The following is an 18,070-nucleotide window of genomic DNA, read 5'->3' as shown; positions in this document are numbered from 1 at the left end:
ACATCATCACTTATGATCATTGTTGAAATTAACTATCTATAAGTATACTATCATCATCACATGCCACAGCCAATTTAATAGTTTTTTTAACCAAAGTTATGGACTAAGAGGCAAAACTGAATTAAGGAAAATTTACCTAACAAAACTAATTAAGTTACAATATTGAATAATAGCCGAGAGTACTTAACACCATTCTTGGATGAAAATAAGGACAGAAAAAGGTTTTTGTCTCAGATATGGAAATAGTTCTCTCAAAAGTGATTGTGAAACTGTGAAAACATTCAATTCATTACATTATTTTATAAGTGTTGAGCTATTTGCAAGGCTAAAAATATGTTAACAATAAAACCAAACGTCTTTTGACTCTGGGTTATCATCACCCCAATGATGACCTAGTGTCAATATTTGGTTTTTACTTTTTGAATATTTTAGCCTGGTAAATAGCCCATTTTTAAACCTAACCAAATTTTATGGACATTTATTAGCATTATTGTTGGACCAGATTCTCCCTGAAAATGACAAGATATGATTTTTTTTCTATTCACCTTCCTTTCTTAGCCCCACAAGTTTCACACATACTTCTTCCAGCTTTTCTTCAAGATCAGTGGTGGAGAGAGGAGAGGAAGGTAGAGAACCTGACAGCAAAGGCATACAGAGGTATTCAAAATTCAGTGTATTACTTTGCACAGATAAGATAACAACAGGCATACACTGTACCTGCACAAACAGCAAATTAAATTATAGTTGAAGTCAAATAGTGTCACTTCTCCATTCTGACACCAGTAATCAATCTTGAAAACAGTTATTCCATGTACATACATGCATTGTTACCACATACCAACTCAATACTCCCTTTAATTAAAGCAGTTTGGATTAATCTACTCCAAAAAGTAAAAGCTGTCATGACTGTTTAAAGCACTTCAACTTAGCATTCTATTTCCTGCTTAACAATTTTAATTCTGATTAAACCTTAGCTTCAGGGTTTGTTTCCACTCACCTTTCTCTCCCTGAAATTTTATAGTTTTCTGTCTTCCTTCCAGTTCTTTTTTCTGACCAGCAGGGGGCAACACAACAGAGGGTGAACTACCTAAGGTTAAAAATACACAGGACAATTTATGGTGTTACACTTAATAGAGACAATATAACATGTCAAACCAACATGACTGCAGTGTACAAAATTCATCTACATTACTTCACTGTCAGTTTTTTTAATGTATAATTTAAGATCTACATTGAGAAAACTTATTCTTGTCATATACTGTTTACCATCCCCAGCCCCTATCATCTAAACTGTCCCTTGATCAAAGCAAAGGACAGAGTGAGGAAAAGGATATTGGATTTAATTTCCTATCAAACAAAATATTTGAGAACTCAAAGTATTTCAAAGCAGTCTTAGTTTAGTTTTACCACGAACTGGTTAATTTAACAGCATCTTTTACTCACCTTTCATTCTTTGAAGTTTCATAAGTAGCCCTTCTAGTTCTTCTTCAGAGAGAGGCAAGATGCCTAGAGGCAAAGGTGTGCAAGGAGAGAGATTACCATTCAGACTTTTCTACAGATAAATAGTTAGAAACAGGCACAACAATTTGTTTCTATAGATACATTGCCTTTATGAACTACTGAACCAAAACGTTGTTGAAAACATTGAAAGATTTGATATACATGACTTGTATATAAATAATATATCATGTAACTATGTGGTTTCATTTCCACAAGCCAACACAAAATTCCCTTTTAACACAAGTAGAGAATGAGGTGCATCACATTTGGAATAATTTACCTTGAAAAGTATTATCTGACTCTCCATAACTGCTAAAGAGCATTCTTGCTTGGCAAAAATAACAGTTACATTAAATAATTATTTATAGATATTAACTGTCTAAATGTTAACTTCAGAGTCCTTTTGTCACTCACTTTTCTCTTCCTGAAGTTTCATAGTTTTCAGTTTTCCCTCCAGTTCTTTTCCATCATGACCAACAGAGGACAGTTTGGTGAAGAGTGAAGTACCTAAGGGCAAAAGCACACGAAGCAATATTAGTATTCATGGTGTTACATTTAAAAGAGAGATGACAACATGGCAGACCAAAATGTGACTCCTTTTGTCATGTGACTGTCTAAAAAATACATCAATGCCAGTTTTTCAAGATAAAATTTATGATCAGAGCTCAAAAAAACTTTATCATACTATCATTATTTTCACTATTATTAATAACAAAAATAATTATTATAACTATTTTACAGTATTACAGTTATAATAATACCTTTCTTTTCCTGAAGTTTCATAGTTTCGTGTCTCAATACTTTTTCTTTTTCATGACCAGTAGTGAAATATATAGCTGAGGGTGAAGTAACTAAGGGTGAAAGTGTACAATGCAATGTTAGCATTCATGGTGTTTAACTTTTAACAGAAAGATGATAAAAATGGTAAACCAACAAGTGACCATCTGTAAATAGTACAGTACTAAAATTTATCTTAAATAAAGCACTGTCAGTTTTTAAATGCATAACTTATGATCAAGGTTGAAAAAAAAACTTTTATTATATACGTACAGTACTATTAATAATTACACTTATTAGTTATTATTTATACTGTTTCAACATCCCCAGCCACTACCATCTTAACATTCCCTAGTACCAAAGGACAGAATGAGGGACAACTAGTTGCTAGTAAGCCACTAACAACTTTTAAAATAATTATTCCCTCATACCACTGGACAGAGTGAGGGAAAACTAAGTTAAGTTTTCTTACTTTTTAAAGTAATCTTTTGCATAAAAACTGAGAGCATTTCAAGGCATTTTTTGTTTAGTTCTATCCTAAAAGCTAAGTAAACAGCATTTTTCAATCACCTTCCATTCCATGAAGTTTCAAATGTAGCTCTGCTAATTCTTCCTCAGGATCAGAGGCAGAAAATTCAGGGACAGGCCAGGTGCCTAAGTACAAAGGTACACAGAGAGAGATTAGCATTCAGTGACTGCCATGAAAAAAGTCACCACAAGACATACCAATGTGAATATCAATTCAGATGGATACTTAGGCTTTGTTTCAAACAGCAAAAATTTTTGGATGAAAAGCTTGTGGGTTTGTTAAGTGCTAAAACTTAAGAGTCTAAAATCCTATAAAAAAAAAAACATAGGAAACCTACAGTTGTAACAAATTAACCCCTTTGTTCCCAAATCTCATTTTATTAGTAAATTCAATCTTTTTACTTTCTGAATAGCATTCTTGCCCAGGTGATAATAATTACAGTTTCATTTAATTGATTCTGACCAACTAGCTTCAGAGTCCTATTTCACTCACTTTTCTCTTCCTGAAGTTTCAGAGTTTTCAGTTTTCCTTCCAGTTCTTTTCCATAACCAGCAATGGACAGTTTGGTGGAGAGTGAAGTACCTAGTAAGGGAAAAGGCGTACACAGCAATATTAGTATTTATGGTGTTACCTTTAATAGAGAGATCATAACATGGTAGACCAAGATGTGACTATCTGTAAAAAGTGTATGAAATGTAACTAAAATACATAAATGTCAGTCTTTTAATACATAATTTATGATCAAGCAAGTCTAGCTTTACACTTGGCATAATAGCTGAAGATACAAATATATTCACTTCAGATATTAATTCAAACAAATTTTCCTGTGCACCAATCTTTCCTGTAGGTTCTTCTAGTTCTTTTCTTTTTCCAGTGGTGCTTATTACAGTGAGGGGTCGAGTACCTAAGGAGATTAGCATTTGCATCCTCTATTCAAATGTGTTGTTTCCTTTAAGTTGTACCATTTACAATATTACTGATGCCACATTATTGCCCTGACATTATTCTTCAAAGATTTCATGTAATTGTTGTTACCATTAACAACAAATTTTCATTAAATAACTTGATACATCTTTCAATTTTCTTTTCACCTTTCATTTTCTCTGTCTCAACAACCTTTGTCTTCTGTTTCCATTTTTTCAGCTCTTCTTGTTTCTGTAAACTTTCACCGGTTGAACTTATGCTGTGGAATTCAGAGGATAAAGCACCTAAAACCAAATTATAACAAAACAAATAAAACTATGAAATAAACCATGAAACACACCTCATATCATTTTTATAAAAACCCCACACAAATTCTCTTTAGCTCCCCCAACAAAGATCTTGCCAATTAATATTTCTTAGCTCATTTTAATTTCTTTATAAATGGGTCAAAGACAAATAGAAACATACAGTTCCTATGACATCACTTGCTCATTCGTATTGTAAAGAAAAAATTCTGTTTTGGTCCATTATTATAGTAGTTAAACGGTTAAATAAAAAAGTGGATTCTATAAAACTGTAAGAAGGAGCTTGAAATTGTCCAAATTTAAGGTCAACACCATTATGCCTGGTAAAATAATTGCGTGATAACTTGACAAAATATTCTTTGCACATTTCAGGAGCAATGTTATTGACTCACTTAAAAACAAAAGTTGAAATATGCATCGTATATGAAGAATGGTATAAGGGACCATCCAACCTGATTGTCGCAACAGCTGATCGTGACTAAGGCAACTTTCTTTTAAAACAATTCTAGCAGCTCTTATTTGTAACAGTTCTAAAGTTTTATATCTAGAAGGATATAAAAGACTGTTGATGCAGTCTGGCCAAAGTCCCCCGAAAAGTGTTGTAATGTGCATTTGATCATATCCACATGTTAATTTACCCAATACAGATATTAAATTACTATTATTATTATTATTATTAGGAGCTGACAACTGACAACTGGAATCTATTATGTCAAGATAAGTCAACAGAAGAATAACATGCTTTTAGTTTAGATTTTTAGTTTTTAGTTTAGTTTAGTTTAATTCATTCGCCACAGGATTGGCAGGAGAAAGGAACAGAACTTTCGTTCTAATTGACACCCAACCCCTCTATTACTCACCCATCCCACCCCGGGGAGGACATCCATCATACAGTAGTCTTGTGTGTGGGAAATTAACGTCTCCTACCCCAACCCTGCAGAAGACAGGACCTCCATTCATTGTCCCTATCCGAGAAGACTAGAAAGTCTAACCATTTGCAGATAATTATTGTTACAAAGGCATCACTTCCCCAGTTAATTAAAGACCCTGAGTGTTGGTCCGGCCGGATTTGAACTTACGACCTCCCACACAACAGTCCAGTGCTCTACCAATTGAGCTAACCGGGAGGCGGTTAGGCTTTCAGTGTTAGTTCTTCAATGTCTCTATGGATTATTACTGAGACCAAATTTACACAAATATTGTAATATGGACACTATTTCACAGTTCCATGGTACAGACAGATGAAGGGCAGAATCAGAAAAAACAAACTTGGGGTGCAAGATTTTGTTAAAAATAGACAGCACTTTATAAGAGTTGAAAGCGTTTAACAGCATTCTTGGTTGATTTATTTCCTTGTAGAAGAGAACATTGTAACGATGCTGTGATGTCATAGGCCCTTCAGGCATGCGCAGTAGAATGAAAGGGTATCCCAGATGTTGTAGTTGTTGTATCACGCCTAGTAATGGTGGGCTTTTATGAGACGTATTAAAGAAGCGTTGTGTTGCCATCATTCTTGTACTCGTTTGGACTACGTTACAAACATGTAAGAAAAACTGAATTTTCTGTTCACCTTTCAGAGCTTCTTGCAGTTCTTTTCCTTCTTTATCATGACCAGTGGTGGATATTTCAAGAATGGGTGAACTAACTAAAAGTTAAAGTGCATAGGGCAGTTAATTATTAAATAGATAGCTTTCTTCAAATCACTTAAAAAGAAAAGGTAGCTATGGGCATTCTAACGTGTCGTGGTCATGAAAAGTATACTCTCTCAGAGTTGGTTCTTCAAGACATCATTCAGTTCCTCAGTTACTCATCATAAATTATTTCAAAACAGCCCCTAATGTCAACAAAGAAGTGTTTCTGCAAAAACTTACACTAAATTTTTGGTATTATTAAATTTCTGAATAGCAAGCTTTAGATTCAGTTGTGTTTACTTTTCGCTTTCTCTGACTCCACAACCTCTGTGTTCTGTTTCCATCTTTCTATCTGTGCTTCATCTTCAGTACCTGTGGAGTATGACTGAGCTGACAAAACGTCTAGAATAAAATTTAAAAGAAAACCAATATGTCAGTTTACCATTCAGACACTAAAAACTGCATTTTCAATAATATTATATGACAGTTACACAGATCTTATTATTCTGTGGCAGATAACCTACATTTAATTAAATTTATCAACCAAAACTACTGCTTCCTGATAATTATCATTTCCTCATTGATTCTTTTCAAATAAATTTTATATTCAATAATTCACAATAAAATTTAACACATCAGCCAAAGGAAGAAAAGCACTATTTCAAGCAATAACTAAGAGCAGGTTGGTGGCATTGAGTTTTTTCTTTTAACACAGACAGACAAGTAAAAAAATGAAGAAAGTTCAATTAACTCTAAACAAAAATTTAGATACTGACTAACATCTTGCTCATTTATAGCAGGACTTAGACAGTAAGCATATAAACTTCTTCAATTAGACAACATGTTATGTCTTGATAAAAAACTAAACCAATTCTTCATATTGTAACAGTTTTAAAACCCATTCCATGATGATACATTTTTTAAATATATTTGAGACCGGAATCTGGTCTTGCACAGTTCTAACCTCTGAGTGCAATTCTCTCAAAGTACACTTTGCATGCATTGTACTCTTCTATATCCATTGTTGTTTTCAGCGTCAGCTCTTCCAGGTTCAGTTCCTTCAAGATCGTTTCCGTGACGAAACAAATTTGAACCACTTCACCCAAGTGACCAGATAAATATTCTCTCCACAATTCCTCCAAGATCTGGAGAGATTTACACTGCACTGTTATCACCAGACTTCCTTGTCTAGCACCCTTTATGAGAACTCTCAGGTCTTGCATGAAGTCCATGAACTCATCTCGCTCTTCCTTGCTCCGTGGTGGTGTAGTCTCAAGATAGTTATTCCCAGCTAATAAAAAGAATTTCTCTCTAAGTGCTTGGAGAGATTCTGTGTCTGGATGAGACACACTTCCCTGCATTTCTGGTGCAGCAGATGACTTTTGGAGCTCATCCATTTGGTATTTTTCAGACTCCACGATGGAACTTGTTGTCTGATTATTGGATTCAGCAGGTTTTTGGTCTTCCACATCAATAGTAATATTCAACTCATCACCTGTTGATTAAATGTAATAAAAAGCAAAAATTAATCATAATCCTTATAATTTAACATGGTGTGCATCTCAAATCTGTGAGACACATGAAATATTTTTGGGAGAAATCCATGAAAAAACTTACAGCCAGTGAAAGATAACAATTGGATCTGGTTCCTACAAGGGTTCACCTCCTTTTTTAAAGAAAGAAAGAATAGATACTCAAGGAACAACAATGACAATGTCCATTCCAATCCCTACACCATTCAGCATTTCTCTCAAGAATCTTTTTGTAATTATTCTGGCAAAAACGAAAATTTTTCCATGCCCAGCATTTCCAATGTGTCAAAAAAATCAGACCATTTTATTTCCAAGCCTTTAGTAAGAGACTAATTTTCTTGAAGATTTCTTGCCTTCATTGTATTTTACTGGGCCTAAGAAAGGAGAGGACGGCAATAGTAGTCTCTTTCTTAAACATATTGTTTTTTCTCTGTTTGATTACTATGTGCTCTCTCTATTTCCCAGCAAGACTTGGCAAGGTGAAGTAAGTTTAAGTAATACACACTTTATTTAGAAAGGGTGGCACTACCCCTAATTAGCCCTAACCCTGCAGGAGATGGGCCTATGGTTCATTCGTCCTTATCCGAGAAGACTAGAATAATGAAGTGTAACATTTCTGTAAATGCACTGAACAAAAAGCAAATTAAAAGAAGCCAGCTCACCATTTGCAGTTTTCACAACATTTTCAATCATATCTTTGAACCTCTCACATTCCTTTCTCCAAGAGTAAACCTTCCTGTAGTTTTCTCTAAGCTGTCTGGCTTTGGCTTCTCTCTCTTCTGGACTTTGGCTCGACATCTCACTAATCCTCCGTGCCCATTCAACTGCATCATCATCTGATTCTACAATAACAGAATTTCCACCTTCAACCTTCTGCAAAGCCTCAGCTACTCCAGATTCACCAGAAACAAGGATAGGAACACCAGAGGAAATGGCCTCCAGTGCAACTAACCCAAATCCTTCAGTGCGTGAAGGGAGGGCAACCAGGTCTGATTGGTGAAACATTTTTTTCAGTTCATCTTGTTCAGTACAATAACCACGAATGGTTATCTGCTTGCGTTTGATGCATGTCTTCTGAATAAACCATTGCTCTAAGTTTCTATGGCCACCAGGAGGAGAGCCAACAAATGTGAGCTCAAATTTCTCTCCAAGGGAACCTATGGCATTTGCTACTATATCATAACCCTTTAATGTAAGATCTTCATAGGTTGCTCTGCCGAACATGAAGACGTTGAATTTCTTCATGTACATGTAAGACTTAAAGGCAGTCAACGTCCTCGATAGTACACCTGCAGGATTTCCTGATTCTATCGATTCAATGCAAAACTTTTCCACAATTCCAGGGGTTATGATCTTCACTTCCATCTTTGGCAGACTTCTGCTGTACTTCTGCTGTAGACGAGAGCCAACAGCAACAACTGCATCCGCTGCTTCACACAACTCAATTTCCATCTTGTGCTTCTCCTCGTTCTCTTCGATCGTATCTGTCACAGCCGTGGCAGTAGTTTCTTTGAACTTTCCAAGGTCTTCGCAAAAGACGTGTACGAACTGAATCCATTTACATTTTGCGGCTCGTGCAATGTGGCACGCTGGAGTTCCAAGTTTTCTGCCATGACCAATGACAACATGCGGATGCTGAAGCCTTGGAGGTGGAACTTTTAACCAATCCAAAGGATCACGCGATCCAGGAACAGTTTCGGCGGTGATTAAATTTACACCATATTGTTTGGCGTCTTCCCTGTCTCGATCGTCGCTTTTGGAGACATAGCAGTGGATTTTCATGCTACTAGTCGTCGTTTCTGCCAAGTTAATTGCAAATTCTCGATTAAAAGTTGATAATCCACCCTTTGAAGATTTCCACTCATCACAGAGAAACATAACATCAATAAGCCTCTGTTCTTTCTTCTCATCTTCGCTGCTTGCCGCAGTGGACACACTCGAACACGCCATCGTTAGTATTGCTCCGCTTTCAATAACATTCACTCCACTAAATTTCACAATCAAAAAACATCTACGTCTGACTCCATTGTGGGCATCTGAGTTTGTCGTCCATCCCCAGCCGAGCGTCTAGCCGAGCGGAAAGACTAGTTGTGCAGCGGCGTGACACAGTGTCATGTATGCGGCCGCTCATGTCCCTTTGTTTTGACGTGACACATCGAACTCACTTCTCTCTCTAACCTTCTCTACTGAGATTTTTACTGAATAGATTCCTGGAAGTTCTTCGATGTTCTCATCCCCTTTCAGAAGGGAAGTTACTCCTCTCATTGTTGGTACTCTGCTTGGAATTCCACATCCTGACCCTGATTCCGAAAAATAAAATATCTAGAGTTATTCGCCTTGTTTTCTCACCTGACTTCTTGGAGTCACCTTGTTTTATTCTTCTTCCCCTTCTTCACTGTGAATGACTTTTATGACAATGAAGCATCAATGAGCATCATTGACTTTTATGCATGATATCTCTTCCTCAAGTGCAATCATGAAATAAACGCCAGCATACTTCAAATACAGCTTGAGCACATCTTTTCCTTTACTCAACTTTTATCCGAAACCTTCACGTTGATTTCCCTTTTCTGATTGGACAACGTTAAACGATGACCAGTTCAAATTAATATCTGGCTGGCACATGAGAATCTTGCTACGCATCCCAGATGCTCTAATACTGTGGGATTTTTATTTTATTCGAGTGCTAGCTCCGGTCCGTTTGGATGGTTTTTCGATTGGAAGGTATGAGGAGAATCGTGAATCGTTTGACCTTATGCTGCGAGGTTTGAAAGCGGAGCGATGCGATTTTCTGGGAAAAAACGCCCGGGCGCTTAAACCCTTTCAAAATAAGGTTTCCACCCTTGTCCTTCTTTTATAAGTTACATTTAACGACAAACTTAAACTTATTCAAAATCGCTCAAAAAGTCATTTTTGAGGCAAAAGGACGACTATACACCACAGGTAAGGTAATTCAATGTTTATTTATCAATGATTTATACACATAGTCAGCAATATATCGCTATAGGTGAGGCAAACGGTAAAGCTGGCCCATTCACTATAAAATAACAATCGGCTACACAAACAGATTGTATGGGCCGTTTGCGTTTAGAGTAGGTTATGTCAATTCAGAGTTACATGCATATTCCAGAAGCAATCTCTAAATACAATTAAAAACTAAAAATAAGAGAAAACAAGGAAGAAGTCTCTAGAAAAGGAAGTTAAGAGGTTATCCCTATATGAAAACTACCTTAAAACTGCAATTAATCAAAATGAAAATTCTTTTCGCTCTACTCCAGTTTCCTTTGGTTTCTGAAGAACACATTTTGTGTACCTTGCTCTTACTTATTTCTTTAAACAACAACAAACATATGAAACATATGTGTGAACTGCGGTTATGAGACGTATATGAGAACGATCCTTCGCAGTAAAGCACTATTTGAGCAATAGTGAAAATCAGACCTGAAAAAAATTTCAGGCCTGTACGGGATTCGAACCACTGACCTCTGCGATACTAGTGCAGCGCTCTACCAATTGAGCTAACAAGCCAACTGGGAGCAGGCCATCAAATTAATTCGATATAAACCCGTAGATGATAAATCAAACAACAACAAACATATGAAACATATGTGTGAACTGCGGTTATGAGACGTATATGAGAACGATCCTTCGCAGTAAAGCACTATTTGAGCAATAGTGAAATTGGCTTGTTAGCTCAATTGGTAGAGCGCTGCACTAGTATCGCAGAGGTCAGTGGTTCGAATCCCGTACAGGCCTGAAATTTTTTTCAGGTCTGATTTTCACTATTGCTCAAATAGTGCTTTACTGCGAAGGATCGTTCTCATATACGACTTATTTCTTTGTTGATTGTTTTAGCCAAAGCTCAAATGGATGAAATATCGAAGGGAAAGAAAACTAGTTCGGGCGCTCCTAGTAAATCAGGTGTGTACAGGCTGGCCTATAGTGTCTTTGACGATCATTATCATTCACAACTCTGCTATAATGTTTATACAGGGAGTTCAATGGATGCCTTCTGAAGTGCAGTTTATTTTCGCTTGTTTTGCCGTAGTTAAAAAAGAGCGCATTCTTCTTAGTAATTCACCCTGTAATGTTTGTAACAGTTCAAATTTCTAAGAAAGTTGGCATACCAGTTAACAATGCATGAAATGCATTGTTAACTGATACGCCAACTTTCTTGAGGGCAGAAAACAAAGGGTGATTTTCAATAATTTGACTTGCCGGTGGAGAATTCTCAACAAGGGAACAACATAGGGAAGTGTCAGTGGCCCATATCTTTTCAACATATTATTGAATGACCTAGAGATAGATGGGTACAAAGATAGATCCTTGTTTAAGTATGCAGACGATTCAACCGTCTTAGTTACGATCACCAAAGATTCCCCGAATATAATTTATCTGACATTGCTTTGTCCAAGTTTATGGATTGGACTGTTGCAAACGGCATGCATTGTAACACTAGTAAGTGTAAGGAGCTAGTTATGCGTAAGAAAGGCAATTCAACAGTCAACGCAATGTCTCACAATATCAAACAATATAATAACATTTTTTTATTGGACGTCACATTTCAAGGTAATTGTAAGTTCAGCATGCAAGTCAAGGCCAAGCTCCATGAAGCCAACAAGTGTTTATTTGTCATCAGAAGCCTACGTCAAGAGGGATATACACAAGACGAAATAGTCCACCTCTTTAATTTAATTGTGATCCCTAAGTTATTATACGGTCTTTCAGTTTATGCTGCAAGTGTTTCCGAACTTACTGTTATACAAAGGTTTTTAAAGAGATGCTATAAGTGGAGCTATACCTCGGTCAATTACAACATATATGAACTTTTGAGAAAAGCGACGACGCCTTTTTTATAACCTCAAACATAATGACCATCCATTAAAAAGCCTACTCCAAGGTACAAAGACTAAATTGTAAACATTCGAAGGAAATCTGTTGTCAGGCCCAGCATTAACACTGAACGCGTATTAAACATAGCTTTTTTAATAGATTAATTTTTAAATATAGTCTAGCTGTGTAAACACCCCATATGTATTTCTAATCATTTTTAATCATCTTTGTTCGATTCAATCATTGTAATTTTTCCCATCAATATATATTTTTACTGTAACATAAGATATGTAATTTTATCGGATGGTTTTTCAATAAAGACGAATTTATTTAAAGACGAATTTATTTAAAGACGAATTTATTTAAAGACGAATTTATTTAAAGACGAATTAATTTACTTGTTACAAAAACAACGATAAACACAGCAATTCCCAAGGCTCTTGTTTCCAAGAGGGAAGTTGGCAACTGATGTGCTTCGCTTATTAGAGACATCGATCACTTTAAAAGCTGATTTCCCTTTCTTTTGCGGCTTCCGAAATAATATACATATTATCAGCTGAACTAACGAACAAACTTGCCTGTAGTATCTCTGATGTAATCATGTACGACCGAAAGGAATTAGGAGGGGAATTAAAGGAAGCACATGGTCAGTTGCATCTGTTTTGTGTGACTTTACAGTGATGTATTGTCCAGGCCCACAGAACATAGTTGATGCTTAGTCTCCCCTAACCTAAGAAGCCTCAAATTAAAACAAGAATGTGGCAGAAAAATACATTCGTTACGTTGCGGAGAATGCAGACCCTAGAGCCAAAGCTATCCAAGACATTGAAAAAGTATCTGCTGTGGATGAAGAAATTGTACTGCTAAGGAAGTGTGTTCAGACCAATGATTGGACTGTCGGCGAGCCAGTCTTTAAAGCTGAACGAGCTAACGGTACTAAAAAAGTTAGTGTTGAAAGGAACTAGGTCAGTAATCCCGAAGAAACTTCGCAAGAAAATATTAGATCCAGCACATGAAGGTCACCAAGGAATTGTTAAGACCAAGCGAAGACTCCGTACCAAGGTATGGTGGCCTGGTATAGACCGTCAAGCCGAACAGAGGTGCAGAACATATCATGGTTGCCAGCTTGTTAGTAAACCCTTGCCCCCAGAACCATTGAAAAGAACAGAACTCCCTACACAACCCTGGCAAGACCTCGCCGCAGATCTGCTTGGACCCCTTCCAACGGGTGAATATCTACTTGTGGTTGTGGATTACTTTAGTCGATTCTTTGAAGTAGCCGTAACCAAATCAGCGACATCCAGTAAAAATCATTCGCTGTCTGGAAACAATGTTTGCGACCCATGGACTACCACTGTCAATAAAAACAAACAACGGTCCCACAATTTGCGTTAGAAGAATTCGAAGTCTACCTCAAAAACAACAACATCGGACACAGAATATCAACTCCATTGTGGCCACAAGCCAACGGTGAAGTCGAGAGACAAAATAGGAGTCTGCTAAAAGCTATGCGGGTTGCACACAGCGAGGGACGCGATTGGCGAAAAGAATTGCAGAAATTCTTGCTTGGTTACAGAAGCACGCCACACACAAGTTCTTGTTCTTCACGCCTTCATCAGATATCCGACTCCCAGTGGAGAGGATTAATCTGGTCACATTCCAGTCCCTGTTGGTATTCATCCACTGCTTCTCGTAATTCTGTCCAGGCATGAGGCGATTGGAGTACTGAAGGATTAAAACAAAAGAAAATATTTATTTGTCCTTTTATGTTTGAAAACTAATAAAAACCGTCGGTTGTTTTAACAATGTTTACTACCTCGCCTGCGTATACCAAAGTTAGCTGACTCTGTTAATAAGTAACTGACATAGCTCTGGAGTTCCTTGGGTGAACTGACATCAAACTTCGCCAGTCCTGATCTAATGGTCGGATAAATAGTAGCTATGATGAAGGACATAATAATAGTAGAAACTATTTCAGTCACATTCTCAGTTCAAAGAAATTATTATAAAAAATGTGGAACTACTATTATAGACAATGTTATCACAGTTTGGACAAAGCACCGCGGACACGCTTAATGTCAAATTTACATTCGTCGTTCAAAGATAACACCGACATGTTATGACTTGAACTAATACTAGACATACTACTGTTGGCAAAGTTAATAGCCTCTGGTGGTGCAGTGTAGTTACTGTGAGCCGAAGCTGACTTCAACAAAGGCTCTTTAAAGTTCGACAGACAAAATTAAAGTTACCAACTGCATTTAAACACGTTGTACTAAATTTAGCAAGACATGATGCTTGCAGGACCTTCCTCACATCGAGGGGTGTAAATAGTAGCTACAATTAAAAATGCCCGAGCAATCTGAAAATGTTAGAGTTGTAACCAAGATTCACTGCAATACTGTTCGGTGACGAGCGTGCAAATCCAAAGCGCTAAGAAATTTTCTTCTTCCTGCTCTTCTTTTTTTTTACTTTTCTTTAGCAATTTTTTTTCTAGTTCAATAGCGTGTTGTCTTCTTACCACACGACGGCTCGTGGCTGGGTTACCAGGATCCGCCACACGGGAGAACAGTCTCCATCTAACTGCTGACCGCTGAGTGCCAAAAGAGGAACGTAACTGATGTCTTAGGCGTCATATGAGCATAACAAGAGTTGAGTGGAAAATGATAATTCGATAAAGAACTGGAAGTGTTTTACTATAATTATTTTCTCTCCAAATGTGTACTATTAATTCACCTTCCATCCTTTCTTTCTGAAGTTTCTTGAGAAGTTCTTTTAGTTCAAATTCAATGGTGTGGAAAACAAGGACAGGTGAACTACCTGACAAAAGAAGTAGAAAAGTAAACGGTTTATAACATTAAGCATTATTGATTGATAATAATATATCAGATAAAGTGTTACATCGATGCTTTATAATTTGCATGTAGGACTTAAATATATAAGTCAGAGCAATGTGCAAAATGTCCACGTGCATTAAATGGTAAACCATCATTCCATTCTATTCCATTATCTGGTACTTTGGCTTCAAGTGTATGAAATTATTTTATTTTTTACACATAAGTCGTCTGAGAAAGAAGAAAACAGCAAATACTAAACCATTTAGCAGTCCTATATAACAAAGAGAAGAGTTTTCACCTTGAAGTTTGTCACTTAAGAAATCAAGGCTAATAGACGTAAACCAATCGAACCATTTCCTTGCTTCACTTTCCATACTTAGTTTGCCCTGTTCAATATAACCAATATGCATGACTCACTCACCTTCGCTTCTTTGTTTGGTATTTTTTCAAGTAGTTCTTTTAGTTACATTTTAAGATATGTAGTGGAGAGTTCAGGCGGTGGCAAAGTACTTGAAAGGAAAGATACACAGTTAAGTCCCTGCTCAGGTGTGTTTGGGACAAATTGGACAGTAAGCAGTTTGCTCTCCCAGGAAGATCCACTACGCAGGCCTTGGTATATTTACTTCACACAGTTTTGGAGTCGGTTTATCGTGGCGAGATGTATGTCAGAATGTTTTTTTCTGACTTCTATAAAGGATTTGATCTTGTTGATCATAATGGTCTACTGCATGAACTGGATGACCTGGATGTGGACCCACATTTAGTTTGGTGGATTGCTGCCTTTCTCACCAATAGAAAACAGTGCGTGAGGGTGGGGCGGCGCTGTCCCCAACCATACAGCTGAATGGCGGAATTCCTCAAGGAACTAAATTGGCCCCTATCCTGTTTTGTATTCTTGTGAACAGAATGGACTTCAATTGTAAAAATAGAGTGAAATATGTAGATGACGCTACAGTTATGGAGTTTGTCCTTAGGCTCTCTCCTTCATTTTTGAATTTGACTGTTTCGAAAATTTACTCGTTTGCTTCTTCTAGGAGAATGGTTCTCAACAGTAAAAAGCGCGAAGAAATGTGCATTAGTTTTTTGCAGTATTTCCCGTTTCCGCCAGCCCCCCTACTTGTTGGTATTTCCCTGATAGAAAAGGTTTCCTGTCACAAACTGTTAGGGGTTCACTTATCGGAAAAATTAACATGGAACGAACATGTCTTTCAAATTGTAAAGAAAGGAAAAAAGCGGTTATATGTAATGCGTGCTATTAAGAAATGCGGATTAACTGATAGGCAGCTTATTCTGGTCTATTGTAGCATCATCAGATATGTTTTAGAGTATGCGTGCTCCGCTTGGGCTGGCCTCACGCAACACTTTAAGTGATTACATTGAATCGGTACAAAAGAGGGCACTATAAATTATCTTTCTGTCTTTGAGTTATGAGGACGCGCTTAAGAAATCAGGCTTCATTTTTCTGCGCCAGAGGAGGGAGGATGCGTGCATAACATTCCTCAAGCAAAGTCGCTCTTCTTCTGACCAACTACGAAAGTTAGTGCCGCGTTGTATATTCACAAGACCATATGCCCTTTAGGACAGGAGAAACTGTGTCTGTACCTGCCTCTCCAACAACTAATAGATTCGGAAATTTTTGTACCATCAAATACCAGAACCACGTTTAAAGTACCGGATTACGATTCGTCTTAATACTCATAGTATTTAATATTTACAAAGTATTCAATATTTACACTTACAGTAAAACTAAGTGAAGCGTACCCGTCAAGATTACATTAATGAATTGATCATTTGGATATTGAACCCACCAGTCGTTTCAAGAATGCAATAATGAATTTATTATTTGATTATTGAACCCGCTAGCCGTTTCACGAATGCAATAATGGATTGATTATTTGAATATTGAACCCGGTAGCCGTATGCGTTTTGAAAAGGCGCGGATCATTGTTCAAATTAGAAGTGCATTTCTGAAGTCCAATAAGATTGTTCTATTTGACGAGGAATCCTGAAAATGAACAAACTGCACTGTAAAAACACTGCGAAAACAGTCGATCGCAAATATTTACGAAATAAAAAAAGTCTTGCGATGGCTTCGCCCGTAAACTATTTTTTCGACCGTGAATACATACAAGAATTTCTAAAAGTTCGTCAAGATGTAAATAGGCGAAGAAAGCTCTCGATAACATTCCATTTACAACATTTACAAGAAGTTCTACACAACACTCGAACTCACCTTCCCCGCCATGTCTGACGCCATGTTGAAATAGTTCCGATCCATCATCACGTGTTCGCATAATCCAATCAGAAATGGACTTCTGATTTGAACAATGATCCGTGCCTTTTCAAAACGAATACGGCTATCGGGTTCAATATTCAAATAATCAATCCATCATTGCATTCTTGAAACGGTTAGCGGGTTCCATGTTCAAATATTCAATTCGTTATTGCGCTCCTGAAACGAATAGCGGGTTCAATATTCAAATAATCAAATCATTAATGTAATCCTGAGGGGTACGCTTTACTTAGTTTGACTGTAATTGATATCTATCATAGTTATATTTAGGTGTAACGTAGAAGTATTTCAGTAAATGGTTTGAACCCGGGGGTAACATGTGAAGGTGTAGTCTGATCGTCCGGGTGAGTGTAGTCCTGAGAAGGACTGTTGTCGGTGGTAATGACTGACGTTTCAACAACCTGTGCGGAAGTCATCATCAGAGTTAAGTGAATGATTGTTGTCAGTAGAATGTTCTTATTCCAGTTCGTGTGAAATGATCGGCTGGTTTTTGAAGCGAACTCCTCGGTTGATTTAGTTTAATCAGAACGATGAAACAGATCTACAGGATAAATTACAAAATCCAAACACTAAGTAATACGAACAATTAAGCTAAACGAAACACAACATCATAGACTTACGATAGTAAGCTCAATTCGCAAGATCTATTGAAGATGCACATGAGTTTTAGCGTCCGAAACGACCTCGCTGACTACCGCAGGTCAGCGGTCCTAGCGAGTCCTCGGTATGTAGCCAGCGGTAGTCTCATCATCCCCCCCAGTCCGAGAACCGAGAAGGGTACAACGTATCGCGTCGTTTGTAGGACTCAAGTGACCCATTGTCCTGTTTCGGGTTCGTACCGTTTGGGTGGCCGTGTAAAGCGGCGAGGACGTGTAGCGGGTTCGGGCGGCAGTTGAGGTAGAGTAATGG

At 37.3% G+C, this 18,070-nt stretch overlaps 2 protein-coding genes across 3 annotated transcripts in view; both read right to left on the bottom strand.

Annotated features, from left to right (window-relative positions):
* LOC111345785 (uncharacterized) overlaps positions 1-18,070 on the bottom strand; it is a 304,322-nt gene that overhangs the window by 8,089 nt on the left and 278,163 nt on the right. For both annotated transcript variants that reach the window (XM_088735347.1, XM_088735348.1), the window contains 7 exons: positions 3,299-3,388; positions 2,848-2,931; positions 2,262-2,351; positions 1,915-2,007; positions 1,444-1,506; positions 998-1,087; positions 546-635 (listed from right to left, as the gene is read on the bottom strand). In XM_088735347.1, coding sequence (XP_088591473.1) covers positions 546-635; positions 998-1,087; positions 1,444-1,506; positions 1,915-2,007; positions 2,262-2,351; positions 2,848-2,931; positions 3,299-3,388 — 600 coding nt within the window. The remainder of the gene's footprint in view (positions 1-545; positions 636-997; positions 1,088-1,443; positions 1,507-1,914; positions 2,008-2,261; positions 2,352-2,847; positions 2,932-3,298; positions 3,389-18,070) is intronic.
* LOC111346564 (uncharacterized) lies at positions 5,938-9,284 on the bottom strand. The gene is made up of 3 exons (XM_088735385.1): positions 7,861-9,284; positions 6,631-7,161; positions 5,938-6,068 (listed from the first exon to the last, which is right to left on the bottom strand). Exons 1-3 carry the CDS (start codon positions 9,146-9,148, stop codon positions 5,953-5,955), a joined length of 1,935 nt encoding a protein of 644 aa, XP_088591511.1. The 5' UTR covers positions 9,149-9,284; the 3' UTR covers positions 5,938-5,952.

This window comes from Stylophora pistillata, chromosome 10 (genome assembly GCF_964205215.1).
Source record: "Stylophora pistillata chromosome 10, jaStyPist1.2, whole genome shotgun sequence".
Lineage (NCBI taxonomy): Eukaryota > Metazoa > Cnidaria > Anthozoa > Scleractinia > Pocilloporidae > Stylophora > Stylophora pistillata.
This window is presented reverse-complemented; position numbering and strand designations above follow the sequence as displayed.

Bases quoted from the DNA above. Each gene is read 5' to 3' on its own strand.
- LOC111346564 (XM_088735385.1), bottom strand. From the start codon at position 9,148: ATGGCGTGTTCGAGTGTGTCCACTGCGGCAAGCAGCGAAGATGAGAAG. The intron at 7,162-7,860 runs GTGAGCTGGCTT...TTTAATCAACAG, and splicing joins TGTTGTGAAAACTGCAAATG to GTGATGAGTTGAATATTACT. The intron at 6,069-6,630 runs GTTAGAACTGTG...ATTTTATTCTAG, and splicing joins TGAGAGAATTGCACTCAGAG to ACGTTTTGTCAGCTCAGTCA.